Here is a 23,060-nt window from a genome sequence, read left to right as displayed (position 1 = left end):
GGGCCGGGCGCGATCCCGGGCGGCTGGGAGCCGCTCCTGCCCCGGCAGGGGTCGCTGCAGCGGGCGGCCCAGGCCTGCGGGGCGGCGGCGGGTCGCTCCCCGCCGGCCCGTGTCCTCTCCGCGGCACGGCGGCCCTTTCACCCCGGGGAGCGGGCTATAAAGGGGGCTCCCCGGGCCCCGGGCCGCCTCTCTGCTCGCCTGGCCGCCGCGCGTGAGTCGGTGTCGGGCCCAGCCGCGCTCCCGCCGCCCCGCGGAAAAACAAAAAAAACCCCAAAAAAATCGCAAAAACCCGAGGAAAAAAAAAAAACGAGCCAGCGCCGGGGCGAGAGCGGCGCCCCCCGGTCCGCGTGTCGGTCCTGTCCGTGGGTCCGCCCGGCCCCTTCGCCCCCCCTCCCCGGTCCGTGTGTCCGTCCGGCTCCCCCCCCACTCTCCGGTCCGTGGGTCTGTCCGGCCCCTTCGCCCCCCCACTCGGTCCGTGGGTCCGTCCGGCTCCCCCCCCCCCCTCCCCGGTCCGTGGGTCCGTCCGGCTCCCCCCGCACTCTCCGGTCCGTGGGTCCGTCCGGCTCCCCCCCTCCTCCGGTCCGTGGGTCTGTCTGGCCCCTTAGCGCCCCCCCCCCCCCCAGGTCCGCGTGTCCGTCCGGCCCCTTCGCCCTCCGGTCCGTGTGTCTGTCCGGCTCCCCCCCCTCCGGTCCGTCCGGCCCCTTCGCCCCCCGGTCAGTCCGTGGGTCCGTCCGGCTCTCACCCCTCCCCCCCCCCGGTCCCTGTGTCCGTCGCCCCCGGTCCGTGGGTCTGTCCGGTTCCCTCCAGTCCGTGGGTCTGTTTGTCTGTCCGGGTCCCACGTTTCTCTCCCACCCGCCTATCGGGTGTGTCCGTCTCCCAGACCCGGGTCCGGCTGTCTGGCCCTTTGGCCCCTCGGTGTTTGTTCTCGGCCCCCGGACCCTTTCCCCGCCTCTGGCCCGCGGGTCCCCACCCTCGGCTGTCTGTCTGTCTGTCCGTCCGCTCCCTCTTCGCTCCACGTGGGTCTCTGCCCTTCCCCCCCCCTCCCGGGTGTGTGTCTGTCTGTCTGTCTGTGCCCTCCATCGCACCGCCTGTCCTCCCCTCGGGAAAGGAACTGCCCGTGCCGCCCTGCCTGGCTCCTCCAAACCGGTGTTTAGTGTTCTAGTCTGAGGAGCCGGGGTGTATTTTATATAAAAATAAGGACATATCCTTTTCCTTTTAAAGAAAAGGAGGGGGGGGAACCCCTATCACTATATATTGCAAAGTTTATTTTATTTTTGTCCAAGTTTTTTTTCTCAGAAAATAAAACAAAACAGTGGCCTCAGACTTTGGGTCTGAAGGATTTGGAAGAAGAAATAATAATATATTAAAAAAAAGAGAAATACTTTTTTTTTTTTAATTGGCACATTTTGCTTTTGGACACTAAGGCAAGGTGGAAAAACTCTACTGTGTGGTTTTGGTTGTTGGGTGGGTGGCGGGGTTTGGACTCCTTGCTTGTGGAAGTCTTAATTTTTTTGTGTGCCTATTTCTAGGCCTTTTCTCTATCCTGCTGCTTCCCCTCTTCCTCTCTCAGGGCCTGAGATCATCAAACACACCTCTTCCACACAGTTCTGTCTCCACCCCCCCCCCAATCCCCACAAGCTTCTCTTGCACTGGACTCCCAGCCTGCTGTTCTGACTTTCCAATCCCCAGAGCACTCTGATCTTATTCGGACTTCCCATTGGCCTCTACTTTCTTCTGCGACTCTTCTAGTCTTTTCTCCTGCCCTGAGTGGGACCCCCCCACCCCTTGTTCCCACTTCAGCTTCCGTTAGTCCAAAATTAGTGATTTTTAAAAAAATATATATAATTGTAAATACCCTGTTTTAGTTTCTAAAACTTTTGTTTGTTTAAAAAAAAAAACTTAAAAAACCAAATTAGTTTCTGGTGGGAGTGCGTGCTAGGTGGAAGATGAATACGGCTGCTAGTAGCTACCCGATGGCGTCATTGTATGTGGGCGACCTGCACCCTGATGTCACCGAGGCCATGTTATATGAGAAGTTCAGCCCTGCTGGGCCTGTACTCTCCATCCGAGTCTGCAGGGATATGATCACCCGTCGCTCCCTGGGATATGCCTATGTCAACTTCCAGCAGCCAGCTGATGGTAAGTTGGACATAAATGCCTTTTCTCTGAACTGTTTTGCTGTTTGTATAAGTCTCCATACAATCACCTAGCTGTGAATTACAATGGCAGGGGTAAGCAACTTCATGGCCACTCTGCTACTCCTTATGAAGTTGGAATGATATTAACCACTTCACATCTTCAGAGTCTTTTGCAATCATTAACTAATCTTCACAACACCTCTGGGAAGCAGTTAAGTAGTATTTCTGTTTGCCAAAAATCAGCTTCTATGGACTTGCTTTTTCTGACTCATTTGAGAATGAAATCTTCCTCAGCTTCCCTCCCTGAATTGTCCTGCGTTAAGCTGCGTGCCTGGGTCTTTATCCAATCAGTCACCTTGAAGGAAGCTGAAGGCTAGTCGGACCTTCACTCTGAATGACTGTAAAGGAGTCTTCCCACTCCCACCCTCTAAGTGAGACTTGGGCGGTGCAGTGAGCTGAGGATTGTAGTGTCTGGGGGTATATCTACACTGAGTTGTAAAACCATGGCAGCGAGACTGAGACTGGATCCTCAGACTGGGGCTCTTGCAACAGCACTATAAACAGCAGTGTAGATGTTTGGGCTCAGGCCCTGAAGCCCACCCCCTTCCCTGTCTCTAAGACGCTGTCACGGTTTTAAAATGCAGTATAGACATACTGTGGGTAAACTGTCTGTTGGCTGATCTAGTTTGCTATTGGTTGTGAAGTTGAAATGCAGCATTTACTGATGCCTTTTCTACCCTTTTAAAAAGGAATACACGCCCAGCTCACATGATGTGCTGATGGTGCCTTGCCTGGCTTAGGCTCTGTTCAAGGAGGTATCCTTGGCCCACAGCAGCCAGAGCTTTGAGAAGGATGGGGCAGAGGAGGTCAATGTTTAGTATGTCCATACCCAGAGAAAAAGCTGGGTCAGCATTTTCTGCCCTAGTTCCCACAGTCTTGCATTACAGACACCTAAGGGCTAAGTGTGGTCTGGTGCTGTGGCTTAGCAGCATCTTTACATGATGTAAGCCTCTAGGGTGGTGAACTTTTAACTTTCATCCAGAATTAATTTGCAACTGCACAAACTTCAGCTACATGTGAACTCTACTGTATCCTTAGATTCAGGTTTAAGAATACAGTCTTGTCGGTACACTAAGGAATACATGGTCCTTGAATCATGAGCTTTCTAATCTGTAATAAATAGAATAGTTACTACATAACAGATATATTCCTCTAAACCGATTGAGAAGCAGAGCCTATTGGGCTGAATTCTTGTCTAGAATAGTGAGGCCCTGATTTTATGCTGCCCTGGGTTTTCATCCTGTCTCCTGATACATGAGACCCCAGGGTAGCATCTTCGCCTTCTTCCCCAGTGGTGCTGATTGCTTTAAATGGCTCTTCTGCTCCTACCTATTGATGTTTTACTAAAAAGCTGCCTCATAGCCCAGTTATTTTTTTCATACATGGAGCCTTTGAAGTTGCTTTATACACAGGCCAAGCAATGTACGATGTGGTTTAAGACTTAACAGCAAGAAGGGATGGATTTGAGAGAGTCTGAGGTTGTACACATGGTTCTCTTCTTAGTCCTGTAACTTCCTGTGTTATTACCATTTATAGAACATTTTTGTGTTCACAGCACCTTGTAAACATTAACTGATCCTCATAAGCTGGGAGAGGTAGGTGTTATCTCCCCTCTCAGGGTTGGGGGAAAAGCGGGCAGTGGAAACAAGGCCAAGTGAGAGTCAGATTTGATGAACAGAGACATAGTCTGAGTATTCATTAGAAGAAAGGAAGAGATGCAGGAAAATGTAGCTATGTAAACCTTTTTCTCACTTTAGCTTCCCTAAAGCTGAGAAGGGGATAGAGCAGAGGACAATTTTAAAGCGGCCCTTGAGTACTATGAAAGTAGACATGAAACTATAAGGGGCAAAGTGTTGCTTTTTTAGAGCGTATATGAGTGATTAGTTATGTGTTCTCTTTGATCTATTAAAAAAAATGCCCTGTCATGCATAAAAAGTAGAAGACAGGTGGCTTTCCAATATACTTTAAGATCACTTTTCACTGCAATAAATAGGCAGGTATTTGAGGGTGGGGTTGCTTCATACTTGGCTCCCAGTGAGGCAGCAGGCATTCTAGAAAGTCTCTGCTGAAGTAATACTCTGGCACAGTAGAAGGTGTCTAGTTACTTCTAGGTTAAGGAGGCCAAATGACTAAAACATGGGAAGCCTAGTCACTGAGAAATGTATTGGAAGGAGAAACCCCCAAATCCCCATTGTTTCATGAAAAGGATCTCTTCTGAAGAGCTTTAAATTTCTGCTACTTGGTGATCCCCACTACACATGCTGTTTGGCTGCATGAGCAAGAGACAGCTACTCCATGAAACAGAATATTGTCACACACTTTGGAAAGACAAGGCCATTGGTGGCACATCACGATCTCTTTGTAACCAAGACTTGTCATGGAAGAGCAGAAAAAAAGTTCTTGTTTTCCCCTTTAAAGATGGCACCCACCGCACACTGCATGAAAGGACAAATTGGTGTCAGCACAGAGAAGGAAGGATGCTCATGTAGTACTGGCCACTTTGTTGCTGTAAGCGATCTCTGTTACGGTTTGAATATTATTGTAAGATGTTCCAGAGTAGCATTTTAGCACAAGGTAAAAGTATTTCACCAGAGTTATAGGGAGAACAGACTGCTTGTTTAGAAGTTGTATTCAAAGTACTTGCAGATGTTTTTTCAATGCATATGAAATAGTAATAAATAATTGAGGAAAGAATCTATAATAGTCCATAGCACCTTCCATTCAAGGATCAAAGTGCTTTACAGATACAGATCAATCATGCCTCTACCTCTCTGTGAGGAAAGTATTCTCATTTTGCAGGTCCAGAAGCTATGGCTCAGAAGTTGACTTGCCCAAGGTCATGTGGCAAGTCTTTATCAGAACAAGGAATCTGAGTCAGAACTCACTCTTGTGTGGTAATCACTAGCCCATGCTTCCTATACCCAGGACACTTGCATCTCAAGTGCAGACCTTCTGCTTTTTTACAGACTTTTTTGTTAGCTAGTTACATGGTACCAGGCAGTGGAATAGTGATCTTCTGTGTGGGCACTGTGTTAGCTGGGCAACATCAAAGATCTGCCTGTTGGAGAAGGGTTGTTCTTGGGGAAAGAGTAATACTGCCTTAGATTACACATCTCTATGGCATAGTAATGGGTGACTGTCGAATCCTGAGCATGTTGTACTGTGGTAGGTAGACTGACCAAGAGAATGCTCCAGTATTCTGGCTGGTGGTTAGGTTGGTTATATAACCATGGCCTTTCACTTGGTTCTTTTTCTGACTAAAACACTGAAGAAAATTCTTTCAGCTTCATAATTAGAAGAGGAATTGAATGTGTCATGTGTGTTTAGCTGTAGTTCAGCTTTCATAGTCTGTCATGGCCAGGGGCATTTTTTGTTTGTTTTAAAAACACATTAATAATTCAACAGACAAACTTTCATATGGACTTGTGTGTATAGCTAAGTTGTTACAGAAGCCCATGGGAAGAGAAATCATCCCCCCAAAGAATCTTAACGAAAAGTCAACAGATGGAATGCAGTGTGACCAGTCTGTTGACTTTTGGTTCTTATTGCTGAGACAGTGAGTGTATTTCCAGAAATCTCTGAAGGGAGGCTTTTCCAGAACTGTACAATGTGATCGGCTTGCAAAAGGTCCCAGGATATTAGGGAGTCAAGGTGGGTGAGGTAATATATTTTATTGCAAGTTGGTGCAATAAAAGCTATTACCTCACCTACTTTGTCTCTCTAATAAGAATGTAGGTACTCCACCTCCCTGACATGCTGTCTACGCTGGGAATTAGGTTGGTATAATTGTGTCACTCAGGGGTGTGGACTTCCACACCTCTGAGCAACGCAGTAATACCAATATAAGGCTATATCTACACTAGGCAGCTTTTAGCGACATGGCTGTGTTGATACAGCCGTGCTGCTAAAAGTCGTGCAGTGTAGCCGCTGTTTGTCGGCTCTCCTGCCGACAAGAAACTTCCACCTCCCACGAGTGGCCTTTGTGTTGTCGGCAGGAGCTCTTGCTGTTGACACTGGCACTTGTCGTGGCAAAACTTTTGTCTTTCAGGGGGTGGGGGTTTAACATCTCTGAAAGACAAAAGCTTTGTCATTCAATTGCCAGCGTAGACATAGCCTAACTTTGTAGTGTAGACCAGGGCTAAGAAAGCCTGGGGAAGTTTGTATGCAAAGGACTTCTTACCTCATTCAGTGTCCTCCTCTAACTGAGCCCCACCACCACTTGTCATGGGCCCCATGAATTATTCATGTCCAGTTATTCCTTCTCCTTCAGTGTCCCTGACAATACCCAACATTTTGTCTACAAAGAAATTCTTTTGCAAGCCTCCCCCATTAGGATGACCCAAACTGTATATGAAATCTTTCTTCAAGGACATTAAATGAAGAATCAATTCATTGACTTTCCAGAGTTTAACATATGAGCTGTGATCAAGGAACATACAGAAAAGCAGAGAGAATGAGCCTAACCAGTCTTAAACTCACCAATGGTAAATAAATCAGAGTGGATAAACTCTGGCTCTCTTTTTTTTTTTAGACATAGTGGTAATGAACAGGGACAAAAGGTCCCTGGGGCAGCTATCCTTACAGAGTAAAACTCTAGTACTGGCTTTCTGATGGCTGAAACTTTGCATTGTAGTTACCCACCTTTATGGGCCTTCATTACGGTAGCTAACTCCAGCATTGTTTCAGTACTTGAGCAGAGAGCGGGGAAGGGGGCATTACTGTGAAGTCTCAGGCAGGGAGTGTCTCAGTCGTTTTCACCAGGAACAGGCATGAAACAGAAAAGAGTGGTGGGTTAAGCAGTTAGAAAAGGGAGTGTGTACTGCAGCACTGTGTCAGCTGCAGCTGATTCTGCTGGAAGGATGCCAGGAATCAGTAGGAGAGAAACAGACACAGGGATTGAAATGGCTGAAGCTTTGGCCTAAATAGAAGTAAATGTGGAAGTGTTTTTCTAGATCAGGGAAAGGAATCAGAGGTAGGGTTTTTGGCAAATTCAAGCCACTCATGCCCATTCACTAAAATGGTGTGACTGTGCCTTGTCATATCCACGGATGGAGATGTAAACTTCCCTAAAGCACCGGGAGAATCTATTTTGGACCCTCACTGTAATGCTTACAATGGGTCTTTAAGCCGACTTCAAGCCGCAGACAGCGATACTGTGGCCTAATCTATTAACAGAGACAGCAGCACAATAAGTTCTGCTCCTAGCTACTAACAGTAGAAGAGCTGAAATAATGCGAATAGGGTCCTAACTAGTCTGTGGCTCAGTAATTGCCGTAGAGTTTCAGAATTCATTCTGATTGCATGCCTTTGCTTCAAACTGCTTGTCACCTTTCAACAAAAACCCTGTTTCAACTACAAATGGTATATACTATTAGTTTGTGTCCTTGCCAACACATGCCTCTGGAGGACCTCTCCCTGCTATAAATAAATGCTGGCAAATTCAACAAGCTGGACTGAGTTGCCTTTTGAAGTGCCCACTGGAAATGGACTGTGGTAAACTCCACATTGCCGAAAGGATGGCGTTGATTCAGACTGTAGCAGTTGAGGAATAAATTGAGGACACCAGTTGGTTCAATTTAACCCTTTTGACTAAACAAAGTTAGCCGAGCCCCTATGGCAAAGGTATTTTTCTCTCTTATACAGTTTTACATGTTCCCTTTCCTTTGCAAGCGTGTAGTTCAGGAGCAAGTGAGAGGGGAGTTTCAGCTGTGTGAGGAGAATGGGAGCCTGTGACATCATGCAAATAGAAAAGCCATTTCTGAGCAGATGGAAACTTCTCATTTAAGAAACATTTCTACAAATAGGAATTCAAACAGACTAATATTTCAAGGGGGTCTTGGTCACTTTTATTGCAAATTTTGTGGTGGTTGAGCTCCATGCAGACAAGAAGATAATCCATGAGATAATTTGTTGTATAGAAAATGTTGGATTCTCTAGATTCTCCTTCATCTGCAGCTAGAGATCAGTAAGCGGCATGTGTAGCCAGCAGACAATCAAAATCACATTTCTCTTGAATTTGCTGCTGCTACGGTTTAGCCAACAATTTTCACTTCTTTGAGGCCCTGAATCTAAATATGGAAAATCATCCATCAGAAAAAAACATGGAACCTCAAATCCAGTTCAGAGTTTTTTACTCTAGTATGTGGGTGAAGGTGGGCTGAGAGGAAGCCAAACAAACCTGGGAAAGTAGGTTTCTTATCTCATGAGTATTCTTTGATTTAATGCAGGTCCATCGTCTTTTTTCCCCCTGCCTCATACTGGGAATTAGTGTCCTCTTTCTCTTCCCCTGCATACTGTGGGAGTATTTTCTGGCATAGAAGTGTCCTGAGCATCTTAATTTTATGAACAAGATCCTGATGTGCATATGTAATGGTCCTTTTAATACACCAGTGGATAACAGAAATAGAATCTCGTAGGGGGGTTACAGTGGGTTAAAAGTCAATCTACACTGCTGAGGTTTTAGAATTTAGATGGATACGCTTCTCTATTTACAATATGCAGATTTATTTCTGATTTTTCTTATCCCTCTCTGATGCGATCTTTAGAATGGGTTGCTAAAGCACCATTTTTGCCCCATAGGCTACGTGGGCGTCTCAAACTTCCTTCCCAGCATATTACACATGTTTATGTACCTCTCCCTGTCCCTGCACCAACAAGAAGAACAATCCCTCTTCTCTTAGGCCTCGTTTACCCATAACAGGGTTTGCCAGCATAGATATACTGGTAGAACTATACCAGGAAATCCCCTTGTGAAAATACAGCTTCAACTGGCAAAGGAATTCTTTCTGGTAAAGCTTAAACTAGTTCCCCAAACAGAATAAACAATGCTAGCAAAAGGACTTTTTTGCTGGTATAACTGCAGCTACACTGGTATAGCAATGTTGGTTAGGGGTATGATTTTTTTGCAACATTTTTAAGTTGGCAGAAGTCCTAGTGTAGACTGTTATACTGGCAAAGTGCTTTTGTGGTAGGGTTTATTTCTTTGGGGGAGCTGGTATAAGCCATGCTGGCAGAAGCACTCTCAATGGTGTAAGCTGTGCCTTCGTATAGCTATACTGGCAAATCATTTCTAGTGTAAGCTAGGCCTTACAAGGCATTAGGAGGATTTTGTGCAGAGTATTGAATATTAGGGCTGTCAAGCAATTAAAAAAATTAACTGTGCGATTAAGCAGACTGTTAATAATGGAATACCATTTATTTAAATATTTTAGATGTTTTCTGCATTTTCAAATATATTGATTTCAATTACAACGAAACACAAAGTATGCACTTTATGTTTATTTTTTATTACAAGTATTTGCACTGTAAAAAACAAAAGAAATAGTATTTTTCAGTTCACCTAACACAAGTACTGTAGTGCAATCTCTTTATCATGAAAGTAGAACTTACAAATGTAGAATTATGTTCAAAATAACTGCATTCAAAAATAAAACAATGTAAAACTTTAGAGCCTATGAATCTACTCAGTCCTATTTCTTGTTCAGCCAATCGCTCAGACAAACAAGTTTGTTTACATTTGCAGGAGATAATGCTGCCGGCTTCTTGTTCACAATGTCACCTGAAAGTGAGAACAGGCATTTGCAAAGCACTGTTGCAGCCAGAGTTGCAAGATACTTTACATGCCAGATGAGCTAAAGATTCATATGTCCCTTCATCCACCATTCCAGGGGACATGCATCCATGCTGATGACAGGTTCTGCTCGATAACAATCCAAAGCCGTGCAGACCGACACATGTTCATTTTAATAATCTGAGTCAGATGCCACCAGCAGAAGGCTGATTTTCTTTTTTGGTGGTTCGGGTTCTGTAGTTTCCGCATCGGAGTGTTGCTCTTTTAAGATTTCTGAAAGGATGCTCCACACCTTGACCCTCTCAGATTTTGGAAGGCACTTCAGATTCTTAAACCTTGGCTCTGGTGCTGTAGCTATCTTTAGAAATCTCACACTGATACCCTCTTTGCTTTCTGTCAAATCTGCAGTGAAAGTGTTCTTAAAGTGAACAACATGCGCTGAGTCATCATCCAAGACTACTATAACATGAAATATATAGCAGAATTCGGGTAAAACAGAGCTGGAGACATACAGTTCTCCCCCAAGGAGTTCAGTCACAAATTTTAATTAATGCATTATCAGCATGGAATCATGTCCTCTGGAATGGTGGCTGAAGCATGAAGGGGCATACAAATGTTTGGCATATCTGGAACGTAAATACCATGCGAATGCCTGTTTTCACTTTCTGGTGATATTGTAAATAAGATGTGGGCAGCATTATCTCACATAAATGTAAACAAACTTGTTTGTCTTATCAGTTGGCTGAACAAGAAGTAGGACTTAGTGGACATGGAGGCTCTAAAGTTTGCATTGTTTTAGTTTTGAGTGCAGTTATGTAACCAAAAAAAATCTACATTTGTAAGTTGCATTTTCACGATAAAGAGGTTGCACTACAGTACTTGTATGAGGTGAATTGAAAAATGCTATTTCTTTTGTTTATCATTTTTACAGAGCAAATATTTGTAATCAAAAATAATAATATAAAGTGAGCAGTGTACACTTTGTATTCTGTGTTGTAATTGAAATCAATATATTTGTAAATGTAGAAAAAGATCCAAAAATATTTAATACATTTCAATTGGTGTTCTGTTTAACAGTGTAATTAAAACTGATTAATCACAATTCATTTTTTTGAGTTAATCATGTGAGTTAACTGTGATTAATCAACAGCCCTACTGAATATGTATAAATATTAAAGATGCATCATCCTGTCTGTCCACTTGGTCCCTACCACCATGCCTTCCCTCTCCCCCAGGAAAACAACTTCTCCCATCTGTCTCCATGTAGAAGAAAAAGACCTTCCTGATTCACTACGTCCTCACCCCTCCTTGTATTCATGACATGTTTCACCCCAGATATCAAAGCACTTTACAAAAGTGGGTAAATACCTGCATTTTGCGTAGAGAGACGCTAAGGCTCACAATTATTCAGTGAGTTAGTGGTAGAACAGTGGCCATGTCTAGACTAGGAAAACAGGCCTTTATTTTCAACCAAGTTAGCTCAAACTGGATTGACAAAAGAATTTTGTTTTTCCTAGGTGAGACAAGGCCAAGGTGTCTTGATTCCCAGTCCTGTCTTCTGATTGCTAAACCATGCTATCACTCTTGTGAAAAATAATCTGTACTAAACCCCTTGTAATGTAGTCTTGTAAACATGTCTAATGACCTAGCTGCAAAGACGTCAATTTAAAATAGGCAGTGGAGTCTCTTTTTTTTTTTTTTAATTTTTAAATGTCTAATCTTACAATAAAGGTCAGTTAGCTAATGGAATTACTGGCCAAAGGATATCACCTAGGCCTTGTCCCTTAAGTGTTCAGAAGGAGACGACATAAACTGAAAGTGATTCAAAGAAAGTTGTAGGACTAATGCAGCGGCGACCTTTCTCCTTTGTCATGCTGCAGAAGCTTGTTCTTCCTGACTTTCTTCTCTTCACAGCTGAGCGTGCTCTAGACACCATGAACTTTGATGTGATCAAAGGCAAACCCATCCGCATTATGTGGTCTCAGCGGGACCCCTCTCTGAGGAAGTCAGGGGTTGGGAATGTCTTCATCAAGAATCTGGACAAATCCATAGACAACAAGGCACTTTATGACACATTCTCAGCATTTGGGAATATCTTGTCCTGCAAGGTGAGACTTGGTACCTTCCCTGAACACCCATCTTTGTCTCAGAATCCACCTTCCATCGCCCTTACTTGACCCAATAAACACACACAACAAGGGATGGAAAGCGGGGATGTCCACCATGCTTGGGCAAGGGAATCTCCAAAAGCAGAACAGAAAAGGACATCACTGAGCAGAAGAGGGAGGATCATTAAAGTTAGATTTGATCTTGATCATCAAGGCACAAAGCTGTTCACAGCTTTGAAAGCCTCTTCTTAAAATGCCTTGCCAACTCTGTCCCTTGGCATGACTTGTTTTCCCTTGTTGACATGCCACTTGTGCAAACACAACAAATGGAAAAGCTTCTGTTCTCTGCAGTTGAAGAGACTAGCAAAAGCACAAGTTCCAGGCTGTGAAAGGGTGGGTTAATGTTTGGGTTGTAGCTGGCATATGATTTAAATCTGGGATTCTGGCTTTTGCATGTAGTACATCAGCAATACTAGGTCCGGGTTATCCTTGTGGAGAGCACTTCATTCACAGATATGAATGCTTCACAAGAGGGAATACGTATCAGCCTTCCTTCACAGAACAAAAAGCTGAGGAAGGAAGATGAAGTACCCTTGCTCAAAGTCACATAACAGCTAAGTGGCACATTGTGGACCAGAACCCAAGTCTCTTGACTCCTAGCCTAACTTCCTATCCACAGGACCATGCTTCTCTTCAGTATTTAGTCTTCGTTATTTATTTGTATTGTGCCAAGGAGCCCTAGTCAAGAACCAGGACCCCATTTTCTTATTCATACCTTCTGTGTAAATCAAGGGAAACAGAGGACGTCTCTGCTGTTATCCTGTAACTAATATTGTCTGTCTTAATGCAGAGCTGATGATCTGATCTGTTCCATCACTTGTAGGTGGTGTGTGATGAGAATGGCTCTAAGGGCTACGCATTTGTGCACTTTGAGACCCAGGATGCTGCAGACAGAGCCATCGAGAAGATGAATGGCATGCTGCTAAACGACCGCAAAGTGTGAGTGTCACAGCCAGAAGCAGCAACGATCGCATGAACCATGATGCATCTCGGTATTAACAGGGGACACACAAGGCTACTGGTTCTCCTGGCCCAAGCCTTGGCCTGCTACCTCTCCACTACAGGGCTGGTGAGTTTCCCTGCCCAAGCCATGGCCTGTTACCTCTCCATTACAGGGCTGGTGGATCTCCCTGGCCAAGCCTTGACCTGCTACCTCTCCACTAATGGGCTGGGTGGGTATCCTTGCCCTACACTCTCCACTGCAGAGCTGGGTGGGCACCTTTGGCCTGCCGCCTCTCTACCATAGGACAGTTGATTCTTCTGCTTGATCTCTGGCCTGCTACATCTTCCCCCAGCTCCTAGCAGACACTCATTTTTAGCCCACTGCAAATCACACATCCACCCTTGAAAATGAGTTTTTCTCACCAAGACTCCCGCTTTTTCTTTTCAGATTTGTTGGGAGATTCAAGTCACGTAAGGAGCGGGAGGCTGAGCTGGGAGCCAAAGCAAAGGAGTTCACCAATGTTTATATTAAAAATTTTGGGGATGACATGGATGATGAGAGACTAAAGGAGCTCTTCAGCAAATACGGTAAATACGCTCTTGCTGCAGCGGCAAACCTTGTACCCCCATCGTAATTCTCGGGGGCACTGCCAACCGCGGTGCTACTTCTGAGTCGCTCTGAGGGCAGAGAAGCAGGATAATCCCGAGAGAGTGGGCAGCTGTCAGGCAGGAGGCAGAGGCTGGGACACAGTGAATGACAGAAGGCCGGGCGCTATATGCGGCTTTAGTTTTGATTTTGAAAAGCTCTCCTGGAAACGTAGTGTAGCTAATGCCCTGCTAACTCTGTCCCTTGGCAACAGGCAAGACACTGAGTGTTAAGGTGATGACAGATCCCACTGGAAAGTCCAAAGGCTTTGGGTTTGTGAGCTTCGAAAAACATGAAGATGCCAACAAGGTACGAAACTGCTTTCATTCTAGTCAGGTGTTTATATGGAAATAAGGGTGGGAAGCCATCATCTAGAGTAGGGATGGAGAACACTGGTCCTCAGAAAAGCTTAGAGCTGAAAGTGTCCAGAGTTGGGTTGAACAGCTTCTGCACTTCACCAAGTTGGATATTCAAGGTTAAAGCCCACATTCCCCCCAGACTACTAGATCTGCACAGTATCCTGTTGGATCAATAGCAGGAATTTTATCTAATCAGGGACCATTACACCAGGAGACAAAGTGCGGGGAAGTTGGGGAGGTGTCTGGAGCTGGCATGGTGCTCAGAAATGCTCTTCCCTCAGAGTAGGTCTTACAAGATTTGGCCCTGTAGTCAAGGGTTGAATAATTGTCTGTAAGTTCACATATCTCTGCTGTGAGTCTAGAATTTAGAGTGAGCTGTGTGAGGATGGTTCCTGCTGACAACTTCAGTTTGTATTTTACCAGGCCTTTATTTAGATGCAACACAAATGTAATGGTACAGGAGAGGGGGATGGATTGTTGGCACTCAAACTGGTAGTAATAGGAGTAGCTGCCACTTTGTTTCACTATTTGACAGGAATTTTCTGTTTGAACCCCTGTCCAGGCAGTGGAAGAAATGAATGGAAAGGATATTAATGGAAAAATGGTATTTGTAGGCCGGGCACAGAAGAAAGTAGAGCGCCAGGCAGAGCTGAAACGGAAGTTTGAGCAGCTGAAACAAGAGAGAATCAGCCGGTACCAGGTAAGAGAGTGTGTGCGCTGGTTCTGGATGCAGGGACCCATCTTCAGGCAGAAGTGTACTGGTGGACTTAAAGGGAACATGCCTATGCTTATTCAATTGTCATCTTGCAATACTGACCTCTAGAGGTAAAGGCAGTCACCTAGTATTGGCAGAGGGAACTCCAAGGGTCAGAGCTATGGCAACAGATTGAAATTTTTAGTGGGATGTGAGAATAAAGTCTGGGTTTTGTAAGGACTATCAACATAAAGTCTCACGCATGTAGTCTCCTTGTAATGATGAAGACTGACACCTTACATGGATGACAAAAGGTAGCAGAGATCAGGCCACCTTCTGTGGTTGTGGTTTATGGTAAAGCTAGGTCAGGCTATAGTTTGCATCTAAATCTTTCCTGCTCCTTGCAGTGCAGTACAGGACTGGGGACACATGATGCTACAGCAAAGCAGAGGAAATCCAGACAGGCTCCTTTCCATTTGCTCTGGGACTGGTCTCTGCAACTCTGCAACATTTCATGCCCATAGTTATTAGGGGAGAGAGCTCTGGGTTTGGATCATTTCCACAGCTTAATGGGTTTGGCAGCTCAATGTGGTTGCTCAATATTCCCTAAATATGCAATTTCTTCATTGGTATGGCTGCCTTCCATATTGTTAGCCTCATGTATTAGTATTCTCTCTTTTAGGGCGTTAATCTGTACATTAAGAACCTAGATGACACTATTGATGATGAAAAACTGAGGAAGGAGTTTTCGCCTTTTGGGTCTATTACAAGTGCCAAGGTATTGTCAGGGTTTATAGATTCTTAGATTTCAAGGCCGTTATCTAATCTGGGCCTGGGGCTGAGGGTGATTCTTAGATCTGTGGTTCTCTTAAGCACTGAAAACATTTTGACCAGTCAAGATGTGGATTTCAGTGGGACTAAAATGTGTTTTAACTTGAGAATTGTATTGAATACTTGCTTCATCCCTAATGAGGTGAGGAGGTGGGAAATGGCAAACTCGCTTGTGTGTCAAGTGACTCCTGACCTATATGAGATGCCCAGGAATGCAGTGTTGAGTCATGCAGTTTAAAAGGTGCACCTGAATCTTTCCCATTCCTTGCAGTACAGTGTGGGCCTGGGGACACACGGTGCTAACAGCAAAGCAGAGTAAATCCAGACAGGTGGTTTTCCTCCCTCATTGAGGGCTTGTCTCTACAACTCTGCAACATTCCTCCTCTGACCGCAGGTTGTGGAGATTCACTAGGGTAAAACATACAGCTTCTCTTTATTGGCAGGGAATAGGAAGGAAGTAGAGGTTTCATTGAAAGTAGCAATAATTGACGCATTACTGGCTGACCCACTCCCTATAGACAGCAGTCCCTTCCTGTGTGATACACATGAAAGATCCCTGAGTACTTGAGTCCCCTGAATTGTGACTAGATTGCTATGACTCTAGCCAAGCCCTCATGACATGGACCTGCCTTCACAATGCTGCCACTCTGTCAATCCTCGTTTTAGGTGATGCTGGAGGATGGACGAAGCAAAGGGTTTGGCTTCGTCTGCTTTTCCTCTCCAGAAGAAGCTACCAAAGCTGTGACTGAGATGAATGGCCGTATCGTGGGCTCCAAGCCATTGTATGTTGCGCTGGCACAGAGGAAAGAGGAGCGAAAGGCCCACCTCACTAATCAGTATATGCAGCGTATTGCTGGAATGAGAGCCCTGCCTGCCAACACAATCATTAACCAGTTCCAGCCAGCTGCTGGGGGGTACTTCATGCCTGCTGTGCCCCAGGTAAGCCCAGCTGAGTAAGTCAGTGTGGCTTTATTACCAGCATCACCTGGCTTGGATCTCTGACACTGCAGCTGCAAGGACTCCACTGAGTCTTTCTGCTGTGCCTTTCGCCAGGCTGCAGCTCCCAGTGTTAGGTACCAAGTCCATGGGATTCGTTCTGTGGCTTCCCAGCTGCCTGCTATTGTCATGTGACTCTGGGGCACAGAGCACTGAGCTCAGGGTATCAAATCCAGTTGTAAACAACATTTTACATCACTGGCTTAGATATGGCTCCTTCATTGTCTGTTTTTGTCCTCCTTTCAGGCTCAGAGCAGACCAACTTACTATGCACCCAATCAGATGACGCAGATGAGACCTAACCCACGCTGGCAGCAAGGGGGGAGACCTCAAGGTGAGTGTGCTGGAAACAGAGCTGTGGCTTTAAGACACCTGTTTGTCTTACTCTCTGATTATCCTCCACACTACCTGTTGATCCTGTGTCTGATGCTCTTGTGTGCCACTAGACGTTGGAAGAAAAGTGTAATTGTTCCCCTGCAAAGAACAGACTAGACGTCATTCTTGGTCATAGCTGGGCTGCCCGGTGGCGAGGGACACCCACTCGTGCTGGTGACGGAAATCCCTGCTAGGCAATATCCACACACCTGATTACATCTGTTGTCAATCTGGGCTCTGCCATGCCAGTCCCTGAGAAATACCATGTGTCTCATCAGGGCATACTCTGTAGCCTCCTGTGTGTTCATACAAGTGTAGCCTGCTGGGGTTTCTAGAGCCACAATTCCCCCTCTCTTTCCAAAGTGGGCAAGGATGACAGCAACAACGAAGACTTCTCCATTGAATCCCCTTCCTTGACTCCCTCGTTCAAGACATGCGTGCACACGTCTCCCAGCTGGTGGGCCGGGAATTGCTAATCATTTTGTATTTTGAGAATTTCCTCTCATTGCCCTTCTCTCAGGATTCCAAGGAATGCCGAATGCCATGCGCCAGTCCGGACCGCGCCCCGCCCTGCGCCATCTGGCGCCTACTGGCAATGCTCAGGCCTCTCGTGGCCTTCCTGCTGCCCAGAGAGTTGGTAAGCAGTCCGGCTCTCACTTTCTTCTCCACGTCTGAGTGGAGAAGCAAGAGCTGCAGAGTCTCTCGTGTTTCTGAAGACTGATGCCGGATGTGGATGGCAAGAGGCAGCATGGAGCACACAGTTGAACTAGGGCCCCACATTAGGGTGGCATAAGTTAGGATAAAGAGAGCACCTCAATCTTTCCCATTCCTCGCGGTGCAGTGCCGGTCTGGGGACAGTTGGTGCTAAAACACAGCAGAGGAAATCCAGACAGGTTGCTTTGCACTTTAATTGGGACTTGTCTCTACAACTCTGCAACACTTGCTACCCTCTGTATGATTATGGAGGTTTCTCCAGAGTTAGAGGTCCAGCTCACTCTGTCGGAAGGGATGTAAGTAGAAAATAGTGTCACAAGCAGCATCTATCACTGGTTTAGGGTGCTGGAGAAAAGCCCCTTCCTAAGGTGGCCCAGTGCTTTCTGGGGTATAACTCTAGAGAGGTGATGATGGCTCTCTTCCACTGTAGTACAAAAGGAACTAATCTCTGACTGGGGCCCCGGGTTAGAAGCTGCAGGATGAAACACACGCAGCAGGATAATTAACCTCTTCCCCACCTGTGTCTAACACGGCAAACTGAATATTACACAGCTCGGAATAATTTGGCAGGTAAGGAGCCTGCTCAGCCGCTGGTTCTGTTGTGTTAGTGCAGCGCCTCACAAAATTTTAGTTCCAAGTGTGTGTATTATGAGGATGCACTGTGCAAAACAGGGCTGGGTCCAGCATGATCCAGAACTGAGCTCTAGCTTGGTACCACTGCCTCCTAGTCAATGAAGAAGACAGGTTCTGCACCAGTGTTTGGCTCTGCATTGAATGAACTCTGCTGCTGGAAGGTGGTGGTGCTTAGCTGTGGTTGTTCACAAATTCCACGCTGTTAGCATCAAGCTAGAAGCACAGTGGGCTTTAGACTTGTGTGCCACACTTCTGTGGACGTGTATAATCTGGTGTCCTATTCTTCCTTTGCAGGCGTTGCCACTGCAGCTCAGAATTTAGCTCCTCGTCCGCCTGTAACCGCCCCGGCTCCCAGAGCAGTTCCCCCTTATAAATATGCCTCAACTGTCCGCAGCCCACACCCAGCAGTACAGCCTTTGCAGGTAATACGAGGGGCTGTCTTGCAGTTAGCAATGGTAAAGTTAGACCGTAGTAGCTACAGGAGCAGCTTTTACAGCTAAACTTGACTGTAAAGTGGATTTTTTTTCTAGAAAGGCCAGATTACTTTGATAACAGAGATGGCAGAATTTGGGAAGCTGGCTGTACTCCGCCATGTACTTAGCTCTGCTTGTACAGCTCAAGCCAATCATCTTTAGCCTGGCAGGCCCTTTATTTGTTCGTTTTTTCCAGGGATGCTCTTGGGTCCTTGCCCCCAACTTTTGTCTCTGGCCTCAACTGCACCTCATTGTCTCTTAGCCAGGCTGGGTAGCGTACAGCCTTTGTCGAGGGATCCTTGAAGATGCAGCTAGACCCCTCTACAGAGGTCACCAGGCACATCTCTGCATTGTTGAACAGATTGTGAACTAAGTGCCACCCTGTCAGTCCTGCACTGAACCAGTCTTGTCCACAGGCCTTTCCAGCTGCACAGGCTCTGCCATGGACTTGTGTGTCCTTAAGAAGGACCTATGTATTCTCTTGCTGACTCTAAACAAAAAACCCAACCCTCCTCTTCTACACGTCACTACTGAATTCTCCTGTTGCTTCTTACAGGCACCTCAGCCTGCAGTACACGTACAGGGACAGGAGCCTTTAACTGCTTCCATGCTAGCTGCTGCTCCTCCCCAGGAGCAGAAACAGATGCTGGGTAAGTGACACTATAGTTCTTGAGGAAGAAAGGCCTCCAGGGCTGTAAGGAAGCTAAACACATTCCTTGTGAGCATATTCTAATTCAGGACACTTCACGGGAGTTGGAAAGCATCAGTCTTTCACAAACAAGGACACTCCAGCCAGTTTTGTGAGAGCAACTGGACACTTTTGTAGCTAAATCCCTTCTGTAACGTGTGTACAGATAATGGTTAAAAGTGCAGGGGGTGTAACGTTCATTTCATTGGAACCACCACTTCCAATTCCAGTAGCATTGCCTCAGCCCTGTTGAACTGCATTCAGTTTGTTTACATGGAGATCTTTCCAGTGTCTTGTCTGCTCTACATGGACGTTAAAGTTCCTTTGGCATTTCTGGGCCAAAATTTTCCACAGCCTTCACTGCTGTCTATCTGGTGGCTGCCCTTCTCTCTGAATTTGGCAGCATCCCACAGTGGTACTCTGTGCATATACTTGGTAAAGTTTTTGAGATGAGGTGCTACAGAAATGGAAAGTTAATGCTCTGGATTTACCTTCCCTCTTTGTCATAATTGCTGCAAAGCCCCTCAGAGCACTCTACAAAGACCATCTGTTTGACCTTTGCTTTCCTAGGAGAACGTTTATTCCCCCTGATCCAAGCTATGCACCCCAGCCTTGCGGGGAAGATCACAGGAATGCTACTAGAGATTGACAATTCAGAGCTACTGCACATGCTGGAGTCTCCAGAATCCCTCCGGTCAAAGGTAAATTCCCACGCTCTTCCTGGCAGGCTTGGCTGGAGAGTGATAATGGATCTTATTTGATCATTTGTCTACCCCAGGTGGAGGAGGCTGTTGCAGTGTTGCAGGCTCACCAAGCCAAGAAAGAAGCTGCCCAGAAGGTGGGCGTGGTTGCTGCTACCTCTTAAACCAGGAAGACTGGTGAGTGCATACCTGCTCTCCTCTTCAATCCGAAGCTTTCAGTATCAGAGTTACTAGAATATTGTTTGTAGGGAGTGCAGCCTGCCAAGAAGTGGGGTCAGGGCTCCAGCACAATGGCAGCAGAATTTCAGTCCACTCCTTGTAGATCAGTGCAGTTTTGCATACAGAAATTCCTGAGGATAAAAGCTTCAGAACTTCTCTTTTAGAGATCCAGTCACATTTAATCTTCAAACAGGTTTCTTGAGTTCCTGAAGTAGCTCCAGCAGCTAGTGTGTCAGGGAAGGATAAAATGAGATTTGTGAAGACCATTAAATTATTAACCCATGTCAAAGAATAGAATCCATCAGAATAAGAGCAAAGCCACAAGACATTTCAGTCATTTTTGGGCAGGGCAAAATGGAGACATATCACACCTAAATGCCCAGGTTTATCCAAGTTGACAAGTACCTTTACTTAAAATTACCTACTGTGTCTTCAATTCACGGTTGCCAGTGATTCTTGTCAATTAGCTGCTAAGTAAGGCGTTTAGTTTCTCTGAATGCCCCTGTGGATGGGTGGCTTAAACGCCATCTAGATTTACACATGCCTTTCCATAGCAGCTTCCCCTCATAAATTCCCTAATGTGGATTAGTCTGGAATTACTGTGGTCCAGTAAAAGATATTACCTCACCTACATTGTGTGTGTCATATCCTGGGACCAACTCGGCTATGACACTGACCATTAAGGCACTTTATCCTGTCAACTCCCTCGTATATCACCACTTCTGGCACTAAAGATTTATAGGAAATCTCTTTCGGGAGGCACTGTTGCTTTAAAATGACAACAACCAATCTGGCAATTCGTTATAAAGGACAAATGTAGTAGTAGTATGCAGATTAGATAGTAAATTTGCCCCTTAGGCTTTTTAATGGGTTGGTAATTTTGGATATTGGCACGCTGGGCTGGATTGAGCTATGTTCCCTGTAGACAGTTTAGTATTTTCTTAACCTTTTTTTCCCTCCCACAGGATGCAAAGAAGCCAAATAGCTCCTTCACAGACATCCGCTCAAGATGTTTGTAGATACCCTGTGCTGACCTGCGGATCTCAACACCATGCAACATATCACATAACTATACTGCATTTTGTAAATTAATCTTTAAAAATCTTGTTTCAAAAGTCAATTCCATGAAACTTTAGGTTTCCAAGACCAGGATTAAGTTTGCAAGCTTTTCCTTTGTGGCCAGGACAGAGCTAATCTTTGTCTTTTCTAAGCAGGACTTTGAGGATTTCTGATTGAAAGTTTTTTGTGGGTTTGGTTTTTAACTGAACAATCCAGTTTGCGAAGTCTGGAAAGAGTTTATCAATAAAGGAATAAAACCTTTCATTAAATGAGTCTTTTCTCCCGCCTATTGTGCCAAACCACATGAATTTCTTTTGCTTGTCGGAAGTAAACTGTTAAGCAATTGTCACATGATTTAAACACTTAAAGTTGTGATTCAATGGCACTATTCTCTCTCTCTCTCAACCTCAACATGACAATCCCTGCTATCAAGCAGCCATGCTAAAATACCACTTGACATTTTGACTTCAAACTGTGCAGTGTTGGGTCTGGTTGGTATTTGAAAGGCAGACCTTTAAAGAAAGCCCATTGTATTGGAAATGGTGTTGATTTCATAGGTGGGATGCAGCCCTCTAAAATGGTATTGAGAGACATTTTTCAGATGAAGGATAGAGAAGGGGTTCAGATTACGTTCCATATAAAAATCCCAGGGCACTCTGCAAGAGTGGAAAAGACCCAGCCATTCTTCACGCTGGATGACTACATACTGTGTCCCTCTGTTCCTCCTGCATATTCAACTGGATATTTTATTTCCCTTCCTTGTAACCATTGTATAGTGTCGTACTGTGCTAGTAAAACTATCCTGCACCTTAGAGATCCCTGCAGGTCAGTGGTTTTGATGTGTGCTTTACAGTGGTTTGGGGGCATTCTTTGGCGGGGAAGGTATTATATAAATGACTTAGAGGAACAGCCCAACAAGGTAGGGTTAGTACTATCAAAGGATTTAAGAGAATCTCACCTAAAGGAAAACCGCCAAGCTGGAAAGCACACTTCCGTTTCTCTGCAAAAGGAGGATGATGCCTACTTCACAGGGGAGGTAAACCTTACTACAGAATTGCAAAGCATTTTTAGATCCTTGGAAGAATGGTGCTAGAAAAGTATAAAGTGCTCTCTTGGCTTCTAGATTTAAATGCTACCTCGATTTTCCACTTTGCCAATTTGCCTTGTTTTTGAGAGCAGACCAAGGTATTGAAATATACAAGACTCTGAAATCTGGATTCTGGTCTATAACACTCAGTACCTAAACCCTAAGAGTAGAAGAAGCTAGGAGAGTGCAAGTGAAGAAATGCAGTGCCCTGCATCTCTTGAGGGCAAGTCACAAAGCAGAGAATTTTAATTCTAATGATATGGACTCCTTTGTATGGGGGATTGAACAATATATTGTAACAAGATCCTGAAAAGGCTTGTAGCTCTTAAAGGCTACATGTTGGACCTGTTATCTTAGCTGACCACTCTAATTCCGTTTCTGCTTCCCAGCTGCAGTACCAGATTTCATAAATTTAAAGCAGGAAAATGGTTACTTTGCAGTCTGGTGGTATGACACTTAGCACAGTAACTTACGGATTATTTGGAAATGCAGCTGTACCTTACTGAGCATCCCAGAGAGTCAGGGCAGGGGCCTATGAAACACAGGCAAAGGCAGCTGGCATTGGACTCCGACTCAAACAGCTCTTGCAAGCACCTTTAAGTTCTGTGATCACTGGACACCCGGCCGTTCAGGATCAGGGCTCCCGTGGGGTAAGTCTTATAACCCCATTTACATTGTATCCTCAGTCAGTTTGCATTAACTCCTAT

At 45.3% G+C, this 23,060-nt stretch overlaps 1 protein-coding gene and 3 non-coding genes across 6 annotated transcripts; all 4 read left to right on the top strand.

Annotated features, from left to right (window-relative positions):
* The first annotated feature begins 1,462 nt into the window (after nucleotides 1-1,462).
* Nucleotides 1,463-21,535, top strand: PABPC4 (poly(A) binding protein cytoplasmic 4). Of its 3 annotated transcripts, XM_077837851.1 has the most exons (15): nucleotides 1,483-2,139; nucleotides 11,683-11,876; nucleotides 12,760-12,875; nucleotides 13,327-13,466; nucleotides 13,739-13,833; nucleotides 14,446-14,583; nucleotides 15,260-15,355; nucleotides 16,075-16,347; nucleotides 16,651-16,738; nucleotides 17,300-17,416; nucleotides 18,421-18,548; nucleotides 19,156-19,249; nucleotides 19,858-19,988; nucleotides 20,066-20,165; nucleotides 21,173-21,535. In XM_077837851.1, the coding sequence occupies exons 1-14, from the start codon at nucleotides 1,947-1,949 to the stop codon at nucleotides 20,150-20,152; spliced, it is 1,890 nt and encodes a 629-aa protein (XP_077693977.1). In that variant the 5' UTR covers nucleotides 1,483-1,946; the 3' UTR covers nucleotides 20,153-20,165; nucleotides 21,173-21,535. The 3 variants fall into 3 exon arrangements, 2 of the variants coding, with proteins under 2 accessions (XP_077693977.1, XP_077693978.1); XM_077837852.1 differs by lacking the exon at nucleotides 11,683-11,876 and having other exon boundaries at nucleotides 2,005-2,139; XR_013348418.1 differs by lacking the exons at nucleotides 19,156-19,249; nucleotides 19,858-19,988; nucleotides 20,066-20,165; nucleotides 21,173-21,535 and adding an exon at nucleotides 17,924-18,063 and having other exon boundaries at nucleotides 1,463-2,139; nucleotides 18,421-18,549.
* LOC144277420 (small nucleolar RNA SNORA55) lies at nucleotides 14,957-15,090 on the top strand. The gene has a single exon (XR_013348452.1). It is a non-coding gene; the product is annotated as a small nucleolar RNA SNORA55 (small nucleolar RNA).
* LOC144277419 (small nucleolar RNA SNORA55) lies at nucleotides 15,652-15,787 on the top strand. Its single transcript, XR_013348451.1, has one exon. It is a non-coding gene; the product is annotated as a small nucleolar RNA SNORA55 (small nucleolar RNA).
* Nucleotides 17,588-17,721, top strand: LOC144277417 (small nucleolar RNA SNORA55). Its single transcript, XR_013348450.1, has one exon. It is a non-coding gene; the product is annotated as a small nucleolar RNA SNORA55 (small nucleolar RNA).
* Nucleotides 21,536-23,060: the final 1,525 nt, after the last annotated feature.

Source organism: Eretmochelys imbricata, chromosome 19, assembly GCF_965152235.1.
Source record: "Eretmochelys imbricata isolate rEreImb1 chromosome 19, rEreImb1.hap1, whole genome shotgun sequence".
Classification (NCBI taxonomy): Eukaryota; Metazoa; Chordata; order Testudines; family Cheloniidae; genus Eretmochelys; species Eretmochelys imbricata.
The sequence above is the reverse complement of the archived record's forward strand: the minus strand, read 5'-3'. Positions and strand labels throughout refer to the sequence as shown.